The following is a 25,452-nucleotide window of genomic DNA, read 5'->3' as shown; positions in this document are numbered from 1 at the left end:
AAAGAACAGAAAAGAAAAGAAAAGAAAAGAAAAGAAAAACACTGGTCTGTGAGAGAGCACTGTCTTTATTGCGCAATGCATATTTAGCAATCATATTTTTAATTAATAGTTCGTCCCAAAAGTGAAAAGTTGCTGAAAATGTACTCGCTTTCGACAGATTTGGAGAAGTTTATTACTACATCACTTGCTCACTATTCTCTTCAGTGAATGGGTGCCGTCAAAATTAGTGTTTTAACAGCTGATAAAAAAACAAGAACCAAAAACACAAATCATGTGCGTAATCCACGTTATTTATTATTTTTCATTTCAAAGCATTGTTTCCGGGATTAAATAGGAGTCCTCTATCCATATTGCTCTCTCCAGAGAGAAAGTAATATTGTCTGCATCATGAGAGTTATTGTGAATTATGGACCAGAAGTCAGTTTAAAGTTAATAACGGATTTGTTCACTACAAACATGCAGCTTTTCACTTGACGGCGCATTAACTGATAGACTTGAATTGTGTGGATTGTCAAATTTTGGACTCTCATTCTGACGGCACCCATCCACTGCAGAGGACCCATTGATGAGCAATAGATGTATGGCTTAAATTGATCACGGATGGTCAATTTTCAGCAAACCTTCTTTCTTGGGTAAACAATTTCTTTTCAGGTCTTCTGATAAAGTAACCAAAACATTCAACTAATATTTTGCAAGCACATGCAACATAAAGGAAAAAACCTGCATCTAAAATAATCTAACAAAATGGTCCTTGTCATCACCAAATAATGTCTTCGTGCATCTCTGATAAACACTGTGCAAGATGACTATCACACTGCATTTGGGTGAACCTGAAAAAAAAAACAAAAAAAACATTCTTAACAATAGTGAGCAACACACACACACACACACACACACACAATCCAATACAACATAACTTAAGAGTAATCGTTCCAATGATATGCGGTTTGCAAACCTAAACACAAGGGTGCTACAGCAAGACTTCTCTCTTGCACAATGAGCAGTTTTGGAAACAAAATAAGATTTTTGAGTCATGATAAGTTATTGATCCCTCACTGTCTCTCAAAAAACTATTTGGGAATAATACATGTTGATGTAAGTTTTGGACTGTAGAGAAGCTGTTTACAATGTAGCTGATCCCCTGATATCACTCAAAAAGCATTCATCTGAAAAACGCTTTAATAATTTATGCTTCTCATATCAGATTTTCTCTTGGTAGCCAACAATTCTTAACATGCATTTGCTAAAACATCACTGTTAGAATTCGTGCACTTTTTCTACGATTGCTTTTTTTTGTAGCATTTTATAGTAGCATATGCTCCATTTATGGTCATTTGCTCTATGCGTACCAAAAAAAACAACAAACCGCCGAGGAATATTTTGTTGTAGTAAGCCGTCGGCTAACAAGCACACACAAACTGCGAGGTCACCAGGTCTCAAATTTGACTTCCCAAAGACCGACAGATCCTTCCTCCTCCCCAAACGCCACTCATTTCTAGGCGCATTCGTTTGTTTGCGTTCCCTTTCCCTCCAAGACTCCTTCCTTTCCTCTCTAATCCCTTTTCCAACCCAGACGGCTTGATGCTTCCCAGCAGCAAACCTCAAAACCCTTCTGCGACTCTACGCGTGCCAACCCACCCCCGATTCCCCTTCATCAAGATTTCCATCTCTTCACCAGTCTTGCCCTCGGCTCATATCGACGCCCTCGGAAACCCGCTCTCTATATCTGCCTGTTTCTCTATCTGTCTTTCCCCAGACAAGAGCGCTCATTGTGTCTCTCTCACGGGGCCGCCTGTGTTCTGCTGTGCTCTGCAGTCTGGCCAATGTACACACGGCGGGCAGAGAGCGGGCAGCGGCGCACGCCAGCCCTGCGCTCGCAACAAAGTGCTGCCTTGTTCTGCGCTGCCCACCACGCCGAAGGAGAGCTGCTCTCAGACCTCGGAAGAATCTGGTGACTTTCTGACCCGTTCTGATGAATAACTGTCCTTCTTAGAGTTTCTCTTCCTGCTCTCTTTGAGTACACTCGCAGTCGCCGTGTTTCAACATAGCGTTTCCTCTTTCTGAGAAGCGCTCCAAAGTTCACGAGCAGAAAGGTTCATAAACAGCCTTTTTGGAGAGTTGGCACTGGTTAGAGATGGCAGGAAGGTGAAAATGACTTATAAAAGCATGTTGCACTGGTATATAAATGCACAGTGCTTATAATTCAACATTTTTAGCTTAAAAAGTATATGAATCTGCAAGGAAAATTTGATAATCATTTTGTTTTCATAGGTTAGGTATTATGTTTGCATTAACTATTACTAATATATATATACACACACACACACACACACAATCTTAACATTTCAAGTTGCATGTTAACAAGTCCAAATCACAAAATTACTATTAGTTTATTTATTAGGAATAAACGTGAATTAGCAATGAACATTGAACATGATTTACATTTTAAAGTAAAATTTGAGTGAATCTGCAAAATGTCAAAAACTGTTTTTCATATAATTCATATAAATTAAGAACAAAAAAAACTTGTAATTATATAATAGAAAAAACATTTAAAACTTAGAACTTTTACGAAGATTAGAAGTTTAATTTCAAACTACCCAAATAACAAAACTCATAATTCTCAAAATGCACCGATTTTTGCATTTTTAATACTATATTTGCCATACAGTAGCAGGGTATTTCCATCTGAAACCATCACTGTACTACCAAGTTATTGTCTAAGTCCCAGAATTCAGTGTTGTGTTGTGTAATACTTTGCATACTTCACACTACACAACAACAACAGCTGCTGAACGTTGCTATGCACATCAATCAAAATAAAGAATCAAGTGTTCGTGAAGCATCAAATAAATAGAAATCCCATCTGAACTGGGTCCTCTGCTCTACATCTGCAGGGATGACCTCACATCCAGGAGTGAGTTACATAAGCGTGGCTGCGATATCCATCTCCACCACCAGCACCCAAGGCGCAAACACTCAAATCCATTTCATTTAGGGAAAATAAAATGTCTTTCTCCAGCAAATGACTAATTTTATTTTGGCCGTTTGAAAGAGGTGATAGAATGCATGATTCTATCCACCGACACTTCATCTTACAGCCTAGTGAAGATGTTTTGCCAAGGAGTTCATGAGAGTGAGAGCATGTATGTTCTGGCTTTACCCTAAAGAGCCAGCTAAACATCTCTAGCGCCAAAGCTGAGCTCAGTCTAATACTCTCCCCTGTTCCAGAACATGCATCTACTCCACAGTGAGAGAAGATCACATCCCCTGCATCCTCACTTGAGGTGCTGTTCTGCGAAACACCTGAAGTCTGAGGCTTTTTAATGAGCTTCTGAGAAACTAAAATTTGACTGAAGAAGAAAAAAGAACTTTTGTAATACAAGTGTAACTTTATTCACAGTGATTTCTAACTGGACTATCTGTTAAAACTTCTGTGAAGTCAACGTCGAATTGAGGAATAATGGAATATTGTAGGCTTTATGCATTGGATATTCTGTGGCAGTCACCCAATGTGACATTTTGGGTTGTTGAAGCATTACATGCTGTTGACTTTGTTGTCCTCCTTGGTTTTGCATTAATTGTGAAATCAATCAACTTTGTGGATTTTTTGACCTATTTATATGAAATGTTTACTCACCCTGCAGGAAATGGCATCAGACACATTGGGCAGCACTCCAGTCCTGATCCAGATGCTGCTCCAGATGTTGTTTCCAGTTCTGATTCAGGTGCTAATCTAGACCTTTCTATTTCTGTTTTTATTCCCAGTCCTGATCCAGTTGCTGCTCCGGATCCTTCAGATACTACTTTTGTTTTCAGTCCTGATCCAGATGCTGCTCCAGAGTCTTCTGTTCCTGATATTTTTTCCAAGTTCAATCCAGATTTGGTTCCTTTCCCCAGTCCAGATCCACTTTCTCTTGAATTTGTTTCCAGCCCTGATTTAGCTCTCTGCCCTGATCCAGATCCACTTGCTTGGCGTTTTGTTCCCATGCTTGAAACTGCTTCAGATATCGTTCTCAGCCGAGATCCAGATCCTGTTTTTACCCCCTTCCCTGCTCCAGAATCTGCATCCAATCCCACTTCAGATTTTGCTCCCAGCACCAATGCAGATCCTCTTACTCCTGATTTTGCTCGCTGACCTGCTCCGGATTTTGCTTTCTGCCCTGATCCAGATCCACCTGCTCCTTGTTTTGTTCCTATGCCTGATACTGATCCCTCTGCTTTAGACATTGTTCTTAACCATGATCCAGATGCTCCTGCACCTGTTTTTGCCCTCTTCCCCGCTCCAGATTCCACATCCAGTCCTGCTCCAGATCCTCTTGTGACTTCTTGTGTTTCTGAGACTTTCCCAACTTGGTCAAATTTGTCACGCTGTTCGTCTAACAATTCACGACCCTCAATGCAATTGACTTTATCTTCTATGTGGTGCTGCTGAGCCGTTTGTACGTCACATACTGACACACTCTCCTGATCAGGCGAAAAAGCATGATTCTCTTGATAAGCTATGGCCGGTGGGCTACATTCTTCTGTGTTCTCTACTGTTGGAGGTTGTGGAGGGTTCTTGACCCCATTCACTGGTGGTGGGTTGTTGAAGAAAGAAGAAGTGGGCAAATCTGGAGGGGGATTAATATCTTCATCTGCAGTGCACCACCTCCAATCACCTACTTTTTGTACTGTAGTTTTCTGAAGAATGAAATTTCTGAGATGAAATCACACTGCATTACACAAATGATCACACAGGCTGACATGTGACAGAGAGCTAGTTAATGCCGTTAATTACACATTTTTTAAAGATAAACGCTAAGGAAATTGTGTTTAAAACAAATTATTACTAAAAAACAAATTACAGGAGGTGCTTATTCAGGAGATTACACTACATATATATTTTATGAAAAAAACAACAACAATATATTATTTTCAAGCTGTAATTTTTGTAAACCTGATGGCAAAAGGTCCAATTTAAAACGAAATAATTTTTTAACTAAATATTTTGTTAACATTTTTCATAAAGTTCAGTTTATTTTCCATTAAAAAAAAAATTATTTTGAATGTTATTTTATGTCTATACAACAACATTTCAGTACAATCTATTAAACAGATTTTAAATCTGTTTTATGCTTTTTTTATGTTTGGGGTTTGTACTTCAAATGTTATTGGTTGCATGTTTTTAAGTAACAAGACACCAAAGTGGACCCATTTCACAGAAAATGTCATTTATTAAATAAACATGTTGCCCAGGACAACACACCACAGCCTTGTTGGCAATTCTAGAAAGGACAATTCATTACTGTCCATCCTCTCATCTCCATGGAATAAAACATTGAGCCTACTTTTCCCATGTACCGAGGAAAATCTGAGATTCAAGGTCTCAGAGTCAGTGGGTGGGTCCTGCTTTCAAAGACAGTGATATATTATTGGTTATTCGTAAGTGACATTTTGATGAAGGGAATGAAGTGTTTAGGATGTGACAGTATAAGGTCATCTCTAGACCTTAAAGCGTTGATTTGCTTCTAACATCCATTTCGGGCCAAAATACAAGAGTTATTCACACTATATGAAACTGGGTCATGCAATAAATACTACAGTGTAGCCTACTCTAAACAGATGTACAAACACAGAGCCCCTGCCTCTTCCTCCTACCACTGATGATGGTGTTGCTGGTGTTTTACCTTGGATGAAGGTAGGGGGAGCGGTGGAACACATTCTTCCTCATCAGACTGCAGGGCTGGGCAAAAAGCTCTTAAGGTAAGAGCCCAGAGTCTCTCCACATCACTCAGGTCAGAACTCTCCCACCATCTCGTCCTTCGGGATTGAACAGGAAATAATATTAAGTCAAAATATCATTACAACATATTACCAAAGAATATTTCATTCTATAACATTGTATTATGAAGAGTGCTTCACTTGCTGAGTATTAACTGACGCCGTACCTGACTGTAGATGTTTTACTGTCCTGTTCTGCGCTCAGACTGCTATTTGACTTTTTGATCGTCGTCTGCTGTTCGCATCCACTCTCCCCAATCACCGATTTCTTCCTCTTTAGTTTAGACATGGCAGTCATTCGGTTCTAAACGCCGCATCTCCGTAAAATGCGCATTGCGTGACAATGGCAATGAAAACTACGCGGGAGTTTTTTTGAACTACTTCCGTGTTCGGTCATAAAAGTTTTTTTTAGGTTAAAGCTGCGCGCTGATTGCGCAGTTCGAAATATATTTTGTTGCTGAAGCGTGCGACATGGAGTATTTATTTGATTTTAAAATAAAACGATATACACTAAGCTATAGTGTGCTTAAGGAAATAGTTATAGTTATATATATTATTTAATTCAGCATCATTGTTATTAGGCTACTCTGTATTGGTGTAGCCTAATGTTTTCAAAAATCAATACACATACATGCAGATATTATAACATGCAGTTATTCCTCATCTTCTTCTCTAAAATTCATACCTCAATTAATTTTTAGTATGCAGTTGCATACATATGTTAATGTAAAAATGCTAATAAATATTAGTATTGTGTATGCTGTATTATTATATGTAAAGTAGCCTAGTCATGTCAACAAATTGATAAAACGATGTAGTGAGAATGTTGCACATAATCATACTTCTGTTTTGTTTTGTTGTGCATAGATTTAGGATGCAAAATACACAAACACTATAACTGAAAGTAGTCATTCAGTGATCGTGCAGTGATGGAAGAAACCCATGAATGCGTACTATCAACTTCACTGCATTATGAAGGAACATATGTAGGGGAGGAAAAAAGCGAAGAGGTGGTTTCTGGTGGCCACCACCGAAATAAATGATCCATATGAGGTGCCTCAGCTCTGAGCTCTGGAGAGGCTGAGGCAAGGTTTGGAACCGTCTCTCTCCTCTGGATGAGAATTCCAGAAGGTTCTAATGCTGACACTGATGGTTCCATAGCCACACAGTGAGAGAGTACAATAGCAGATGAGTTTTGAGTAAGTCTGTTCAGGGATGGAGCCGGGGAGACGGCATCCAGGAAAGAGCGCTTATGTCATTAGGACTTGTGTGAGGCAATGTTGTGAGCCGTCGCCATGGTTGCCTGATGAATGATGAAAAATGTAAAAATAGCGGGCGCTGCCCAAGTCCTTCCAGAAGCAAGCTTTCTCAATGTACTCTGGAAGAAGTGTGAGGTGGCAAAAGGAGCAAGGGAAAGAGAGAAAGAAGATTAAAGAATGGCTAATGTGCTGGAGAAGATGTTTAATTCAGGCATAGCTGTTTTCAACGGTGTGATAGAAAACTCAAATTCCTTGAATATCACATAAGAGCCACTGAAAATCTAATTTAGGAATTCTTAGAGATCTCTTTTTCAATATCTTTTAAATATTATATGACATCTGTAAATATTTATGTGTTGTTTGCAGGGTGAAGTATAGACTATGCTTTTTCTTTTTACCTGATTAACAAAATTATGCAATGCAATGTATCTGTATTGTTATTTGTGAGAATCATGCCCATTTGCCAATATAAATTTGTATTGCTTTGGGGCTATTTGAACACCATTTTTAATTACTGTTTAATTATTATATTGATCAAAATTCATAAGCATTTTGTTCATTATGATAATCTTCAGAAACATCACCATTACGCTTTCAACAACACTGTCAGTCTTTATTATATATATATATGTATATATATATATATATATATATATATATATATATATATATATATATATATATATATATATATATATATATATATATATATATATATAGTAAAAGCAAACTAGTGAGTAGATTAGTTTATTTGTTTAGCATGATGATTTTCCATTTTAATTTAGCCATTTGTTAACAACTGTCTTTCTCAAGACTTGTAAAAGCTATCTAATTTACTCAAGGAGGAATTACTGATTTACGTCATAGACTGGAATGTGAAAATATATTGAGCTTGTATTCACCATATATGTTATTTCAGGCATTTAACCAAGAACCTTTTCAAAAACCCCATTGACTTTAGGATGGTGTAATTCAAAATATATATATATATAATATATATATATTTTTTGCATCACTAGTGCAAACATCTAAATTTCTCGATTAATAACGTGTTTCCTGAACACTCCCCTTTCCTGCCGTAGACATACCAATTGTTGCTTTATGGAACAAAAACTCCATAATAGTTTAGGAACTGATCATTACACAATCTATGACCCTTATACGTTCATTCACTGTATGTCATTGTAAAGACTGTAAGTCTATCCCTCACAGCCTCATTTTCATCCATGTTATATGCAATATATCATCTAACCTGACTAAAATCTACTGGTGTGCTAAATGCATAACTCGGCCATTATTATTTATGCATCATCGCAACAAATTGGCTATGTTTTAAATGAATCATCTTAAATAGCAGATTCATTGTTTCCTTTTGCGTCATCACATATGGTGACATCATTACGTAATTCTTCACACCACCAAACTCTTTGACCTCACCACAAAGCCTCATAATTTGCTTACCCAGAAGTTGCAAATTAAGCTGAACTAGTAGGACGTGCTATCTAACTTTTTACAAAAATGACAGACATCGCCTTAAAGTCGCTGTCCACAAAATGAGTCTGACAGAGATCTTCTCAGCCAGTATCTGTTACCAAACCTCTGCCCTGCCAAGCTGCCAGTATGTAACCGGAGGAGTTGCGTCTCCGGCTCCGGCTCCGGGGAGAGATGTGGGCACGTCCTCTCACCAGAATGATTAAGCCGCAGGTCTGCCCTTTCTCCAAAAGGTCACGGCTCTGATGGGTTTGACTTGTCAGACAGCTGGCACAGGTTGCACTGGCAGAAACATAAACATGTATCACTGCCTATAATTCTGCTTCTTAAAAGCTGAATAAATGGCAGTAATGCAGCACTTATCTTTGGTTTCTTCTTATCTGAGCCTAGCAGATATATTTTGATCCTGTTTGTTAAGAGGGTGGTGGCGTAGCTTGGGCAGAGAAAACTGGCTGTCGACAACAACCACACACCAAATCTCTTTTGAACCGTTCTCAGTGCGGTTCATAACCTTTTAATTGCAACCTACCAAATCAAATATTATTATTCACACCTTTTTTTTCCATTTTTGTCCATCTCTTTCGTAGTAAACAAGTGTGCTGGATTTTTATTTGAAATAAAATAAATGAATTAGCAAGTCTGATTCACTGGTTCCCACACTGATGCCGTTGCATGAAAGCAAACATTCGTAATGCGTCTGCCATTTAAATTGTCGCTGCATAAATTTAAATAGGTAATTGACTCTTCTGCAATGTAATTACTGCAGATGTCATGACGCCTACACAAAAGACAACCAATCCCAATGCATTTTCATTTTAGGGGTCTGGTTTATACAAACCTGTTGTTATAGTCACGCAAATTTTTTTTCTTTCCTGCTCTTCTGCTATTTACGGCTGTCTAAATAAAGCTTGTATGTGCCGCTCTGACTCTAAGTAGCGTTGGAAGCCTACAAAAAGGAATTTTATTCAAGGACAGGAATACTGAAATGTCTAAAGCGAGCAGCCTTAATGGGATGAAAGAGTTTGTTTATGATGTTATTCATTTTTGATTGTGCCCCCATTATGATGGATTAGTTATATTTGGCATTTTGAAACGGTCTGCACAAAAAAAAGAGACCTCATCCAAAAGGACTTACGGTCAGCAGTTCGTGTTCACACCACCCATTTGAATATATTTCCATATATGTGCAAAAATGTGAGAGACAGCAGAGACTTAATGATCATATTTTGGTCAAGCTTGCAGGGCTTTTCCAAAATCCATGACGCAAATCCAAATAAAACTTTTGAAAGAAGGAATCTAAGGCACTGTTAAAAAGAAATTCCCTTCTCTCATGGCTTTATCATGAAGATGTAAGATCAGATCGCTTATAGACACTTTTGTGGAAAAACTGAAGCTATATAAAACATTTAACATAACATAAAATGATTCATGGAGTATGTTTTCAAGAAATACTAGGCTATATCAGTGCTTTTTGGTAAGTAATTGTGAATTTTAACTGATTTAAAAACTGGTAACATATTTGCTTCAGTGTGAATGCAGATAAAATGTTATTTATACAGATTTATTGAATCTTTTCAGGGCGTGTGAAATGATTTTTTTCATCGCTCCATCCTGTGCATTAGTATATTAAATTTGAGAGACAGATTTTTGTTTTCTCTAATTTTGCACCTTTTTCCGCAAATGGATGAATTGAAGCAATGCATCAAGGCCATTTGTCCTATTGTGATCTGCTTGCAGTTACATCCCCTTGGAGCTAGAGGGAGCTACTGCAACAGATTACATTGACCTCGCGCTTGCGTTAGACTCGGTCTAAAGAGAATTATTAATAAATAATTGGCGCTTGCACAGCAATGTAGCGTGACAGGAAATGTGAATGAAGAATGTCTTATTACCATTTACAAACAGACGTAACGTCCATAAAAATAAGAGGTGAATATATAGGCCATGCTATTAAAGTTAGTGGATCAATAGTGCAGAATCTCTGCGTGACATAAACCCAAAACGTTGCAATACTGGCACTGAATATTGTTTCAAATAATTAACAACATCAATTTACTAAGAAAACACAAATATGATGATGTAATGAGCGATGTTATTACTGCCTGATGTGCTTGACCCAGATTATTGGCAAAACATTACAGTTGGTTTGCCGTATCACACAAATATTGTGAAACGACGTTTGAGTGTTTATTAGTCATGCAGTTCTAGTACTTTCCCAGTTCAGTCTGCTGTAGTCTTTTCAGTCTCGAAGTCTCAGGAAAACCAAAGCTTACAAACTCAGACCGCAGTCAGTCTAAATTAGAGCGTCTGTTTCAGACTCCACCCATCAACCCACTGATTCAACATACTGCCCTGCCTGACTGCCTGCCTGCAAAATGCTCTTATTTCCTCCCCCCTCAGACTTTCATTTAAAAATGTTCATTGTACAAATGCAGTTTTACAAGCTGTGCGAGGCTCAAGTGCTGGCTTATTTTTTAAGTGACATAGAGGTGGGGCCACCGTGACAACCTGCGATGTGTGTTTTAAATTTGATTATCGATGAAGAAAAATAAGCTAGAATACGGTATGATTGAAAGAGCAAAAATAGTTACAAAAATGCTGATATACCGTAATGATGGATCTCAATTTTCAATTCAGTGCATTTATTGTAAAACCTATGCATCTGCACTATGTAGGCCTTTTGTTATTCAAAATATCATATATTATATTAAACTAACAATGTTGCAATTCGAGAAGATTCAATACATATTATACAATAACAAAGCAGATTAAACTGCTTTGTTACACGTTATTAGTTTGTTTCATTATACCAGGCCGATTTATTTATTTTTTTGTGAACTGGGTACAGTATTGACGATTATGACTAGTAAAGCTGTTTCCGTAAATTAAATCAATAGCATCTATTAAATCAAAGTTTATTTGCATAAATAAATGTAAGCAATGCATTAAATACCGGGAAAACGTGATAAATGATTATGAATAAAGTGAAGTTTCCAAATAAAACACAGATGAGGTGTTTACAAATATAAATAGCAATATTGTAAGTACAGTGACTCGCTCTACAGCAGTGGGGAGTGAAGGCTGGTTCTTGGAAGAGCCACAGCCTGCGGAGTCAGTCACATTCTTGGCTGGGATTCAATGACTGAGCCAGACACACACAAACACTGAGCGAGCGAGAGAGAGAGAGAGAGAGGGAGAGAGAGGGAGAGAGCGAGCGAGAGGCTGTGCTCACTGACTCAGTCATACTGAACTGCAGGGGCAGAGGAGCGGAGGCGACGCGCCGTGTCCGGCTGCAGCGATCTCTACTCGCAGCGAAAAATACGGATTTAAAGTTGGCGGATTGTGTATTCGACTCCTGAATTTGACGTGGGACAAGTTCGGCTCCCCCGTGGGATAGTTTTGCTGCAACTTGCGCGCTTTTGCCTGTGTTACACTTGAGTTTCCCGTACGCGTCTGTCTGTGGATATGGACAGAAGAGAGCCCGCTGCAGGGGAAGAAGACGCGCCGGTGGAAACCTTCGTCTGAGCGGGGATTTGATGAAGCCCTATCGGCCTTCTTGCGCTTGTTTTCACAGACTTGGATTTCGAGACGCGGAACCAGGACCTTTGAGTCGTATTTCTCGCCAGACGCTCGGTTTCAACGACAACGCCGTGCGCGAAACATGGAAACAGTAGCGCGACAGAGTTTCCAGCCTCACCCGGGACTGCAACAAACTCTCAAACAGTTTCACCTGAGCTCCATGAGCTCTCTCGGCGGACCGGCCGCGTTCTCGGCCAGATGGCAGCACGACCTGCTCTTCAAGAAGGACGGCAAAGACGTCCCGGAGCCCGTGCTGCACCTCCCCCCCATGCAGCCTCCTCCGGTGATGCCCGGGCCGCTCTTCATCCCGTCGGACCGCTCCACCGAGAGGTGCGAGACGGTCCTGGAGGGCGAGACTATCTCGTGCTTCGTGGTGGGCGGCGAGAAGCGTCTGTGCCTGCCGCAGATCCTCAACACGGTGCTGCGGGATTTCTCGCTCCAGCAGATCAACTCGGTGTGCGACGACCTGCACATCTACTGCTCGCGCTGCACCGCCGACCAGCTGGAGATCCTGAAGGTGATGGGCATCCTGCCGTTCTCCGCGCCGTCCTGCGGACTCATCACCAAGACGGACGCGGAGCGCCTGTGCAACGCGCTCATCTACGGGGGGACGTACCCACCGCACTCCAAGAAGGAGCTGTACGGCTCCATCGAGCTGGAGCTCACCGAGAAGAGCTTCAAGATCTATCACGAGTGCTTCGGGAAGTGTAAGGGTCTGCTGGTCCCGGAGCTCTACACGAGTCCTAACGCGCCCTGCATCCAGTGCATGGACTGCAGGCTCATGTACCCGACCCAGAAATTTGTGGTGCACAGTCACAAATCGCTGGAGAACAGGACTTGCCATTGGGGCTTTGACTCGGCCAACTGGAGGGCGTATGTCCTCCTGAGCCCGGATTACACGGGGAAAGAGGAGAAAGCGCGTCTGGAGCAGCTCCTCGATGACATTAAGGAGAAATTTGACTTCGCCAATAAATACAAGCGGAAAGCATCACGGGTGAGCCAGTTTGTTTCATTTTTACTTCTCATCATAGTGAACTGTTTAAGTTTTCTTCTAGTGTACTGCAAGTGTCAGATGTCCATGACAAGCCGTTTCATCTTTTCCAATTTCATTCAAAACTTTTCATTTGATACATATTTTGTAATAGCGCATATTACCAGGTAAATGCATTGCAAGCTAGTAGTAGGATTTTTCCTTCAGACGCCAACTATTCCTTTTTGCATGTCCGCTAGCGCCTATTTCAGTTTTACTATGTCAGTATTAATTTCGTCCTTACTAGAAATAGTTCAGCTGCTAGTATCTGTGACAGTTTTCATGAATTCTGTCTAGTCATTGCATCTTGCAAGTAAAAAAGCAATCGAAACTAGTGATGTAAGAATTTAGAGAAATTGAAAATATTCTGCTCGCATTTTAGTACTCCAAAAATATGTATCCGAGGCGTAAAAAAATAAATATTGTTAAAATGGCTTGCCATAGTCGTCTTCAGATGAATGCTTGGAGAAAGGCCAATGGTGTCAGTTCTTTGGTGACACAAACTTCAGACTCAACAGTAAGTAGTTATTTGGCAGTCGTACAGTGCACTTCTTATAGGGACAGTCCCTTTGGCACAACCTGAGGTTAAGTGCTCTGGGGCACTGTGACGATGTCCATGAATCACCTCTGCTGGTATTAAAGAAACAGTCCTAAAGTTGGCAGACTAGAGGTTTAAAGCGCTAAGCCACGCCACCAAGGTGAAATTTGTATGTCTTAGGTTTTGCGTTGGCATATTCCAAGTAGTGTCAGCTTCCCTCCTTAGATGAGCGCTTGGAAAGGGGCCAAGAGTGTCAGTTCTTTGGTGACCCAGTCTTCAGACTCCAGAGACTATCATGATATTGGTTTCCCAGTCCAAATGTTACAACCTGATATCCGGGAGAGGGGTGAGATGTGGATTCTGCGGGCGGACGTTGAGATAGAGTAGCCGTCACAGTGGCCTAAATTTAATGGCATGAAATATTTAACTTGAGCAGACCAATGCAAAAAATCAGATGCAGATAGCATTTCGAGACACTTTCCACATGCTGTATTTAATTGACCAGTAACTAACCCTCTGTGTCATGACCTCTGTCCCATTGGCCTTTACTGTAGATACAGTGCTGAGTGTGTAAACAAACAATCATTAAGAGCCATTAAAAGCCAGGGCGCTTAGTTTTCAGCTCTCTCTCTCTGTCTAGTGCTTGTTTTTTATCATCTCGTTCCTCCATCTGTCTCTCTCGAGCCCAGCATGACTTCCACATGTCCCACGGCAACGGCGTCATGTTATGGTAATTCCAAAATGGGTCGTTTAGCTATCACAGGTACTTGACAGTGGATGTGTTTTTAATGATCGGGCCATTGAGGGTTTAATCATGGGACTGCTGAGGGAAAACGCCATGCTCTCTGAGCTGCAGTCCAACCAAGTTTACTGCTTAAATATGCATCATAAAGTTCATTTCGGGGTATTTTTAGAAGGAATAATCCGATAAAGCAGTCTCAGGCTGATTGTTTTATGTTTATCTGCTTTGGGTTGTCTCCAGTCTCGGGTTACTCGCATGTGTGGCGGCTCTTCTTACCCTTGGGGCTCTAATGCTTGACTCTTGCAGCAGACCGGGTCCTGTTCGTGAGGTAGAGGATTAAAGGAAAAGTTTTTTAGTAGTGTGCCCCCCCCTCCAATACACACACACAAACACTCAATGAATGGCAGGCCTGGTCATTTGCATGAACTGTTTTCCTTGAATGGAGCTGATGATGCAGGGATTGGAGTATTGTGGTGGAAACGGAATATGAACCAACAAAGAGGTGCATTCACCAACATCTCCTCCCTCCCATCTCTCTGTGATCAGCCCTCCATCACCTCCCCCACCCACCAGCTCTCACCCAGTTACTTTCTCTGTATGAGTGGAGCGATAGAATGTAAACCTAGGCCCGCTCTCCGACGCGTTTACACACATTTGCAGTTTTCTGTCTCTTTTTGCACCTACGATGTGTGTCATAAGTGCTTTGGCGATTGAATGGGCCCTTACGGTGAATGACGTTGCCTCGTTAACATCGAGCTGTTTCTCTCGGTCTCAAGTGAGACCAAAATGTCCCGGAGCTCTCTGCATTATCACATTATCAGACCCCCCACAGCAGGCTTTTATTCCTCTCAAGAGCTTTCCTGCCTCTCACCACACACAAGAGGGAACACTCTCAAACCGTCTGGAAACGGAAGTGGAATATATCTGTATATCCATCTAGAGAGCGGGAGATTCGGTGTATTTTTACATTCGCCCGCCCGCCTGGTCACTCCTTTGCCAGGAAGAGTCGGCGATTTGATATTGATGACTTCATAATGGCTTCCACACAATTTCATTTGCCACTAAGATGTTTGTTGAAAACGATTGAGGCCTGAAATGTAATCGATCCAACTGTATGCAAATACTTGGAGATTTGCTAGTTTGATTTCAATTTGTGTTAAGGGGGTCGGTAAGAACTTTGGATGGTTTTTCTAATACCGTAAAATGCAATTAATTCCTGTGATGAAAAAGTCAATTTTTTTTTACCAGCTGTTACTCCAGTCTTGTCACATGATCCTTCAGAAATCAATCTAATATGCTGATTAAGTGCTTTAGAAACTTTTTTTTGTCATTAAAGTTAAACTTAAATTTTTGAGAAAATTGTGCATTTTTTTCAGGAATCAAGCAGCATTTATTTAAAATAGATTTTTGTTTGTTCTACTTTCACACTGGGTCAGTTTAATGCATTTTAACTCATAGATATGCAACCTTGCATAACAATCACGTATCTGGCCCAAAGATTCCACATGCAAGTGATGTAGACATAAAAAAATGTTTTAGTTGCATTTAGATAGTGTGTGTTGCTGTCTGGGATGCATATTCTGTGTGATTGTGAAAGAGCTGTTTTGTTTTTTGCTGAGTTATTTACATATCTTACTGTTCCTCATCTGTGAAAAGTAGTCTGGCAGTCTCTCTCTCACTCTCTCTGTCTCTGGGTGGGGTGAAGAAACTTCCTCTTTTTCAGCTGCTTGCTGAGGGAAGGTCACAGACTGTTACTCAACCTCCTTCAACATATATGTGTGTGTGTGTGTGTGTGTGTAAGTGTAAGTGTGTCTGTCTGGTGCTTTCAGTCAGCAGCCGGAAGATGCAGAAAGACAGGATGTTCTATGTCCCTCTCTCAGGCACAAACTCATAATTAAGCGTAAAATGCACCTAGCCATTATGTTCTGTCAAGCTGTCTCAGGTCCACACGCACTGTCTTTTAATATTCTGTGGGGGGATAAAATACTGTTACGCTTGTCTGAGATCTCGTTCAGAGGGTTAGAAAGAGTTTGGCTGCTTGTAAACAAGGCTTGAGTTTGCTGATCTGTAGCATAGAGGTTCAAAGTGTAAGCCTAGGTGTTGAGTTGGCTTCGTGAGCTATCATACAGTACATGCTGATAAAAATGTCTGGACGTAATTGTCAGGAGTGGCTCTGATTGATTGGGTGGATTAAGAAGTACATAACTTAAGACTTTGTAAACAAGTGCGCAAATGCCTTTAAATAGAGTCAGCATTTGAACTTCCATCGATTAAAAATAAATTGTTACATGATGCACTGATGAATAAATCAAATGAATCACAAATTATCAATATTTGATGAGGAAACTCCCAAATGAAGATCACATTTATATGTTAATATGGCAGATGAAAATGGCTTTAGAGTCAATATGTTGCTCGTTTTATTTCCATTACGTTGAACACAAGCCTATCAGTGACATACAGACCACAAAAATCTATTTTACAATCATCTTTGTCTATCTTTGTTTAGAACTTGGACTTCACACAGGATGCAATTTTGCATTACGTCTCCACTATTTTTAAATTGTCAGTCAATGTAAATATGTGCTAGATGATATTGCTACTCATTTGTAGTAAATGTAGCTATTTTAAATGTATAGCCCTATTATGACTGTTCTTTTTTTCGCACCGTGTTCACATTGACAGATTTACTTGACAAAATAGTTGGCATTTTCATTTTTCAGAGCAGTAAGCACGAGAAAGCCCATATCATGAACATTTCCCACTTAGTCATGCGTTTGATTTCCCCCTCTGAGTTTCCTGTTAAATGTGGAGGCGTTTTATCAGGGGTTATTTAGAGAGTTTTGGCAGACGCCGTGTTCTTGCCGCCAGTGCAGGAAAACCGCAGCTCAGTGACGGGAAGGGAGAGTTGCGACAGCCGCATTCCAGGACCGCCACTCCCAAGTACGGCGAGAGACTGATTATGCAAATGGGAGTATCAATGGGCATGAATGAAGCGTGCCCTCTTACTCTCTCTTTCGCATTCGCTGCGCGTCTGCTGGCACACTTAACACACACACACACACACACACGCACACCTGCTCAGTATCAGAACTCTTCCCCTGCTGACTTCTCGTCTCCTCCACAATCAAGTGTTTTTTTTCCCCTCTTTCTCTCGATCTTTAATTCCCCCCAGGTGCTGGAAGTGGGTAGTAAACCTCTCTAATCATGCAGTCATTAAAGCAGAATTTAACTGCACTCAGCCTTTGAAGCCGTTTTCTCACTTAATTGTTCGCTCTTTGGAAACAAAACTACGTAATTTAGTCTAAATCACGCCCTTGAAAATGCTTTTGATGAACACCTTGCGTGTTCATTTTCTTTCTTCCGTCCTCCGCGTTCGGTTCGGCTGACTTGTGATTTTTATTTCGGAGAGAGCGTGGCGCCTTTCCAACCACCACAACACCCCCATCCAAGCGCCTCGGAGGATTCTGGGATATCTGATGGAGAACTGAGAGGGTGCAAGAGCTTTGGGAGAGGAAGCCAGTTCCCTAAGGGGATATTAGGTATGTCCCGTCTCATTCGCCAGGCATATCACTCTTAAGCCACACACACACTTGCTCACAGCGGACGACTCAACTCGACTCGGCTCAGCAGCAGCTGGCCCCTGGTATGCATACCAATGGCCGCAGCACGAAAAGCTGCATTTGCGCATTTCTCTACCTCCCCTTCAGAATGCGAGGGGCTCCACGGGCACGGATAGTCCTGCAGCTGCCGACGATATAAACCAGAGGATCCGTCTGAGAACCGAGCCGAGCGGCTGTTCTGAGACCTCACAGGTCAAAGTCTTCATAAGTATGTTCCAGAACTTGGACTCGTGAGGTCAAAGACCTGCAAGGCAGAGAAACGGACCCTGTGTTGTTCAGTCGGTTACTGATATGAACAGGCTTTTGTTTGGATATCCGCAAGGGTCATTTTTATTGTTGCGCAAGAGTGCCAGACGAGAAACCCGAACAGTTTTACTCAGTATGAAACTCGGCGAAAAAAACACGGTAATCTGTTGCTTTCATAACAAAGCTTATTCTTCCCACTGATCCCTCATGTGTAGTCCTGGGTGGTTATTAAATTCGACAGGGTTTTTTCAGGAGTGAGCAGCAGCTGAGTGTTCTAACGAGACTCCTTTAGGTGCTAATTAAGATTTTTCAAATAGTCCGTCGCTGACAAGCCCGAACTGATGGATCATAACTGTGATTAACCGGGCAAAGAGAGAAAATATGTGGCTTTGTTTTAGAGATAAGACACGAACATCTCCCTGGAACAATTCAAACCCTAATTGCTTTTGTGGCTCTAATAGAATGCAAATGCAAGTCAATTCATTAGGTTTTTTTTTTTAATTTATCAGTTCAGTTCACGTGTGAATATTCATGCATTGCTTATTTGCCACATCTTTGCTAATTTGATCAGTTTTCACCTCTCTAGCTGAATTTTCAAATCAAAATGGCACTTTTTCAGCTTCGCTGTTCAATGCTATTTAACAACCTCAGTGGGAAGTATGATTTTCACAGTTTTTCCATCAGTGACTTAAAAATATGCCTGAGAGTATACTTAAGTTATAGACGTCATTCACGTTAGGTGCCCTATTTAATTTGATGCAAACGATTCAAAGCAAGGCTGGGAGGGATGAAAGTACAATTATTGTCACATTTTGCAACCCTTTTTTCCCACTGGAAATATATAGGCTAAATTCCAGTGTTTTGTTGTTTGAAAAATTGACATCCATGTACGTAATAGTTCAACTCAGTGAACAGACTGTACTTCAGACCCAAAGAGTCTCATGTTAATTTGCATCACATAAAATATTAAATATGTTTTGTACTCTTTCACTTTGTTCCAAAACCCAGCTTTAATAATAATTATAATAATATGCATAAATAAACAACATAAACAACAATTTATGATACATGTCAAATGAATACGATTTTATTCATTTTAAATAAATAGTGAAAAATAATAAGAAGAATTCCTATTATTATTTTTAATAAATAAACAGTTAATGATATATGTACAATAAGTATTTATTTTCCCTTTATTTTTAAACCAATAAATAATTACAATTATACAATAAACAAACAATTATAATCAAACACTTATGATTAATAAATCAATATAAATTTACTTTAAATCAATAAAAATAATATATATTTTTTAATTATATGTAACAATTACTAAAATATTGTTATAATTATATGATATATTGTAAACTATGTGCGTATGGTATAGCTATAGCGTTCCAAATGAGACTGTTGTGAAGTGTATTTAGTTAGTATGTTGCCTAGTAGGCAGCTCACTAGATTTTGGAACACAAAGCACTGCAACTCAAGAGAGCTAACCTGAAGCCCTTACTGCCTACACAGTTACAGCTCTTCTCAGTGAACGAAGAAACATTCGGATTCAGTTATAAGGCAATCGTAAACAAGACTGTACATATTGAATAATTGTTCCTTCTTACATAATTTCCCCTCGTCATCAGCTTAAGCTGTGTTGTGACATTATATCACACCCTCTCACACACACCGCAAAGCCTCCTAGGCTGTCCACCCCCTCCCCCAGGATGCAGTAGCTAAAATCTCATTAATGTCAGATGGAGATAAACACAAATAAAAGAGAGAGGTTCATCACGGGGCATCCTCTCTTTTCACACTCCTTCCACCCAGCCCCCACACATCAGTCAGCCCAGTCTCTGTGTGTGTGTTTGTATTAGCTGGCCTTTGGGAAAGCATTCATATACCTGCCTGATAGGGGCGGCTGGGGGAGGTGGAGGAGGAAGAGATGGGGGCCTGGCAGACAGATGAGTGTGGGATGGAGGAGGGAGCTTTTTCTGTGTCTGGCATTAAGACGGAGGAGGGGTGGGAAAATAAATGCGTTTTCGGGGGTTTCCTCGGTTACTGCGATTGTCAGTGTGAAACTGGATGTGCTAATACGTAAGGTGCGAGGTAAATGTTTGATTTATTGAAAGACATTGTGAACATTTAATGTCAGGCAGACTGTTTCGAGCCGCTCCTGTGTCCTAGTCACACCAGAATAACAATTCCAAGTCAATGAATGAATTAACTAAACAAGGAGGAAAGAAAAGGAACTGGATCCAATTTTCTGTCTGGCAGTTTATTCCTGCGTCATACACTCTCTTTTAAATAAATAAATCCTCATTCATTGCTGCTTTTTTGCATTCATTCATTCATGGAGCGGTAGATATGCATTATTAATGACAGTTAAGCACGAATAGGACAAAACACATTTTCCTGGATGAGTTTAGCTTTGAAAAATTCAGCGATGAACCGAATCACCTTCCGTTTCCGCTTTATTTTGCACTTTAACATAAAGATGGTAAGATATTTATAAAGAACAATGTTTTTATAAAAAGTTGATATGCCTCCAATTTAACCATGTTTATTTTCTTTAATATCTTAAATGTATTACTCTGAAATGATTTTGGCTTGTGCTGATGTAGCCAAGGCTGTGCGGTGGGAAAAAAAAATTATATTAACTTTTAATATCATGGTCTACTTTTCATGATCCAGTCATATGCAGACTGATGCATTCAAGTCCCATTCTATGTCATTCATCGCTAAGAATTCGGTTTCTCTGAACGCTTTAACGCTGATTACAGAAGTGAACAGTCTTTGAAGCTCACTTTTTGTACTCTTTCGTGTGGGATTTCCAGCTGTAAAGTTATATTACACTGCTCTCTGGAATACTTGATTCTGATTGGCTGCTTCTCTTCTACACATAATGCATCCTGTATGAAGTTTCTGTCTGAAATTCACCGCACAGTTCTTTTGACTGCCACTGTGATTAAAGATAGCTGAGCAAAATAGGTGTTTTTGGTTTGTGCATGGGGATTTTCTGCTATGTCAGCTGAGCCCTATTGTCTTTGTGTGACGGAGTGAGTCAGCCTTTAGCTGGCAGTTTGTGTTTGTGTGTCTAAGAGCAGTCCGACACATGACCCTTGCCATCAAACCCTTCTCTATTCAGATAAACTGACCAATCGGATCCCACCATACAGCTCCCATCGGACAGATGGCTGTCTGACTGAGGCAGCGTGACATACACATTGAGAGACAGTGACACTTCCTCAAACTGAATGACTATGAAAAATAAGATATTTTTGGAGTCACAGCTATCTATAAATCTGCGCAAGGGAAAGTTCATAACGCAGTAGATGTGAATGAAGAACCACACCAAGTTACTCGAGCATAACTTTCCTTTAAAAATAGTCATTAACCTGCTTGCAGAAAATATAATGTAATATTTTACACTGTCGGTTTGTAAGAAATTAATATTTTAAACTTTTATGTAAGAAGGGTGCATTGATTGAATTTTTTTTTTTTTAAATCTACAAATTATATAAATGCTATTTTTTAAACTGTGTTTACATTGAAAACTGTTATTTTAAGTTGCGTTAATATTTTACAATATCTTTTTCTACTATATTTTGTGATCAAATGAAAGCAGGCTTGGTGAGGATAAAAGACTTCTTTTTTTAAAAAAAACACTTTAAATGGTGCAAATTGTAAAGTACGAGTATGTCTGTGAAGTAAGTATACCACATTGGTGTACACAAAATGAGATTTTTTTTTTTCTTTTGAACGTTATATTCATTCTAGAATTTGACCGTCTTATATTTAGCATATGCACGTGTACCATGCAAGTTCTTAAAGACTTTTTACAGGCACGTAAAGCCTTGTAGAATCAGCATCTGAAAGAAAGAAATAGACATCCTACCTCACCCGTTCTAAATGAAGCGCCCGTCTGGGCCCAATGGCACTGGTTTGAGATGCACCATAATTTGGTTTGGTTAGTCAGACTTATATAACTGCCGTTCTTTGAAGCGTGCCCTACACAGAAGGAGCCTACTTCATAATGTGTAATTTGACATTGAAATGAGTAGACAGACATACTATTACAGTACACGGCTAGAAAAAATGCAACTCAAATCCTCTAGTTATGTTTGCTGAGAATGGAATCGCAGGGTAGCATGAAACGCTGCTGTCTGGGCTCTTGGCTACATCTACAGAGAAGAGAGAGAGAGAGAGAGAGAGAGAGAGAGAGAGAGAGACAGATGATGGGTTTGCTATCATGACTGCTGTTCTGCTGTCTGTTCCAGACCGGCAGCAGGGTATGGATGATATTAATCGTACAATTCAGCGTCAATGTGCGTAAAGAGGTAAATACATTTACTCACTCATAACTCCATCTGTCTGACACCCACCAAATGCTTCATCATTGAATCAGAACTTCCACACATTCACACATACCCTTTTTCTTTTAAATGGCGATGTTGCTGGAGCCAGTGTTTCCACTGTCTTGAGAGCAGAACACTGACGTAATTCACTAGCCTACATAACCTGCCCACAAAAACATGGCACAATTTAGAAAGGATATATTCAAGCGTCCTTATGTAATCATGAATTATCAGCAATTAATTCACAGACCATATTTGTAAATGAAATACGTGAGCGCAACATTGAGAAATTTCAAATGTAGCTGTAATATTAAGAAATGTTTGACAGTTTTATACCACCTCCATTATTTCACTTCAGTTGGTTTAGAGTCGCCTTGTTTGGAGAACTTTGTGGTGGAGCTAATTTTTCTGATCCAAAACCACTTTTTCCTTTAGCAGAAACATATTAAAGAGGTCTACCTTTTTTCACAGCAATGTTTTGGAGTTTTACATCATCTCGTTTTGTTTCACTTTGGTCGAGTTTTTCTTGTTTGGACAACTTTATGTGAGAAAAGCGTGTTTTCTTTGGTCAGAACGCATCGGCAGCTATGCTTTGGTTTACTACAAGGTGAGAAGCATCTAAGTTAGCAGACGTGTAGGTTCCATCATGACATCACTCAGGTGAAACCCTGACCGCAGAACACACAGTAATCTTGTTTCAGAGTTGACCTTTTACAGGCCACAGGCCAAGAATTACAAGATTACAGGCCACACAACTGGGGCAGAGGGCGAGTGTGTGCTTGTGTGTGTGGACGTTAGTCAGTCTAACCACACAAAGGCCTGCACTCACACCCCGTCTAAATGAACACACCGCTGCGGTCTGAAACACAGCACGACTCTGCCATTGATGTCTGCTGCGTGTTTGCATTCCGTCAGGAGGCAAATCTGAGTCTTTTTGTCTCGTTTTGTGCATGCGTGAGTGTGTTGTGGTGAATGCTAAATAAAGCAAGGGTGCAGAATGTCAAGGGACGCTCATGGTTTTGTGCTTTGGGTGATGGAGAGCGCACAAAGGTCCCACCTCTCATCCTGAGGTCCGATTGGGCTCCTTTTGTCCTTCAGACATTTAAAAAGGATCAGCTGGGGCTCAGGAACAAGACTAAGACTAAAGACAAAGCCTAGGCATGAGACTATTGTCTTGGTTGTGGTCTTCACGAGCCGTGCTTCATTTTCCTATATTCTCAAGCCTAAAGGACCATTCACATTAAGAATGACTATAATAACTATAATGTTTTAGCAGTCTTTCTAAATCTGTGAGAATCAGGAAGTCTAGACCACAGCTATAGTGAACGACACCAGGGAAAGATATTGTTAAAATCAATTTCCAGTTGATGAATGATTAAAACATTGCACATGAACTTTTTTCAGAAAAATGACTTTGTCGATGTATGTGTGCTGTCAGGAGAATATCTAGTGTAATTCAGTATTTTTAGTTTTTTCCAGTTATATATTTTTTATTTAAAAAATATAGCCTTTGCTGTTTTACCAGACACAACAATGTAATCACTTCATCACATCCTGGTTTGCTGTTGCTAAAGATGGTTGCCAGTTAAAGCCCCGCGGCTGTAGTGGAGAGGCAGTGCTAGGCGTGACACAGAAAGCTTGTCATTTTGTTCTTTGATTAAGGGACGTGGTGTATCAGTTCCAGCCTTAAAGCCCGCGGGCTATTTTGGTTTTGCTGAACAGGTAACAAAAGAATGTCTGTCTCTGTTCAACAGCACCCTTCCCCCGCGCTTTCTCTCGTCGGAGCTTCTGCTGTCAAATGCTAACAATGGCTCGCTAGTCGGTGGCCCACATGAATCATGTTGTGGTTTTCAAATCATTTCTCATTGTGGTTAGCAAATTACTTTTCATTTTTGAATTCATAATTAGTTGAATTGATTTGTGAGACACAGTTTAAGAGTTCTGATGGAATTAGGCCTGCATTTTCCTGCAAGGTCAAATAAATTTATTGGCAAGATGTGTTGTTTATTTCTGCTCTTAGACACAATTTCATGTTAAAGTTTCAGATATTTTAGACTTAAGTTTAGCAAATGTGTTAAATGGACCAGTTTTTTTGATGCAATTTTGTCAGTCCAAAACATTGGGTATCAGATTCAATTCAGTTCAGTTTTGGTAATTGTCTATTGAGGCATTGTTGTAGCAAGTTCTAGATGGACAAAATCATTAAATATCTTGGGTCACATTAAGTAGTTTTGAGTTTAATTATATGTTTACTTTAATCCCTGAGAAACGATTGGATGAATGCAAGTCTGGTCACACCTCTTATAACCAATAAGAAGAGGTTCAGAAAGGCCATGAGGTTTATGGGTGTATTTGTGTACGCGAATGTGCTCTCGTCTTTCTCCAGGTGAATTAAAAGTGTTGGAAACAATGGCATTTAATACCATTAGCATCCGGACTAGTGTGGTGCCTCAGGTTAGCGATCGTAGGTCATAGATCCCTCGCAGTTAATACTATTCCAACCCAGTACCACTCCTCCAAATGAGCTGACAGCGGACATGCTAAATAAAACAATGTGTGTGAAACCAGAGCTGCGTGTATGTGTGTGTGCCCGTGACGGGAGGTAAAGGCTCAGGTTAAAGCCACACGGCTCCCCCTGCGCTCGGCGCTAACCTGTAGACGTTCTACACCACCACTACAGTGGAATCCATTGATTTACTGTCTGAAACCACTCCTCGCCTGCCCACGCATGTAATCTCGCCCTGAAAAGGACTGTCACACACGCTCACATGCAAACACGAGCACACACAGACATGGAATCGGAGAGAAAGCCGAACACAATCTCTGCCGGCT

The 25,452-nt window shown here is 40.2% G+C and overlaps 2 protein-coding genes across 2 annotated transcripts in view; one reads left to right on the top strand and one right to left on the bottom strand.

The window, feature by feature from the left end:
• Positions 1-47: 47 nt before the first annotated feature.
• Positions 48-6,237, bottom strand: si:ch73-70k4.1. Its single transcript, XM_043246738.1, has 4 exons — positions 5,931-6,237; positions 5,670-5,802; positions 3,641-4,683; positions 48-830 (listed from the first exon to the last, which is right to left on the bottom strand). Exons 1-4 carry the CDS (start codon positions 6,059-6,061, stop codon positions 758-760), a joined length of 1,380 nt encoding a protein of 459 aa, XP_043102673.1. The 5' UTR covers positions 6,062-6,237; the 3' UTR covers positions 48-757.
• A 5,473-nt stretch (positions 6,238-11,710) lies between these two features.
• Positions 11,711-25,452, top strand: part of skia (v-ski avian sarcoma viral oncogene homolog a) — a 61,713-nt gene continuing 47,971 nt past the window's right edge. Inside the window, exon 1 of the mRNA XM_043246846.1 lies at positions 11,711-13,086. Within this exon, the coding sequence (XP_043102781.1) occupies positions 12,175-13,086 (912 nt within the window). The 5' untranslated portion in view covers positions 11,711-12,174. The remainder of the gene's footprint in view (positions 13,087-25,452) is intronic.

Source organism: Puntigrus tetrazona, chromosome 8 (assembly GCF_018831695.1).
Source record: "Puntigrus tetrazona isolate hp1 chromosome 8, ASM1883169v1, whole genome shotgun sequence".
Classification (NCBI taxonomy): Eukaryota; Metazoa; Chordata; class Actinopteri; order Cypriniformes; family Cyprinidae; genus Puntigrus; species Puntigrus tetrazona.
The sequence above is the reverse complement of the archived record's forward strand: the minus strand, read 5'-3'. Positions and strand labels throughout refer to the sequence as shown.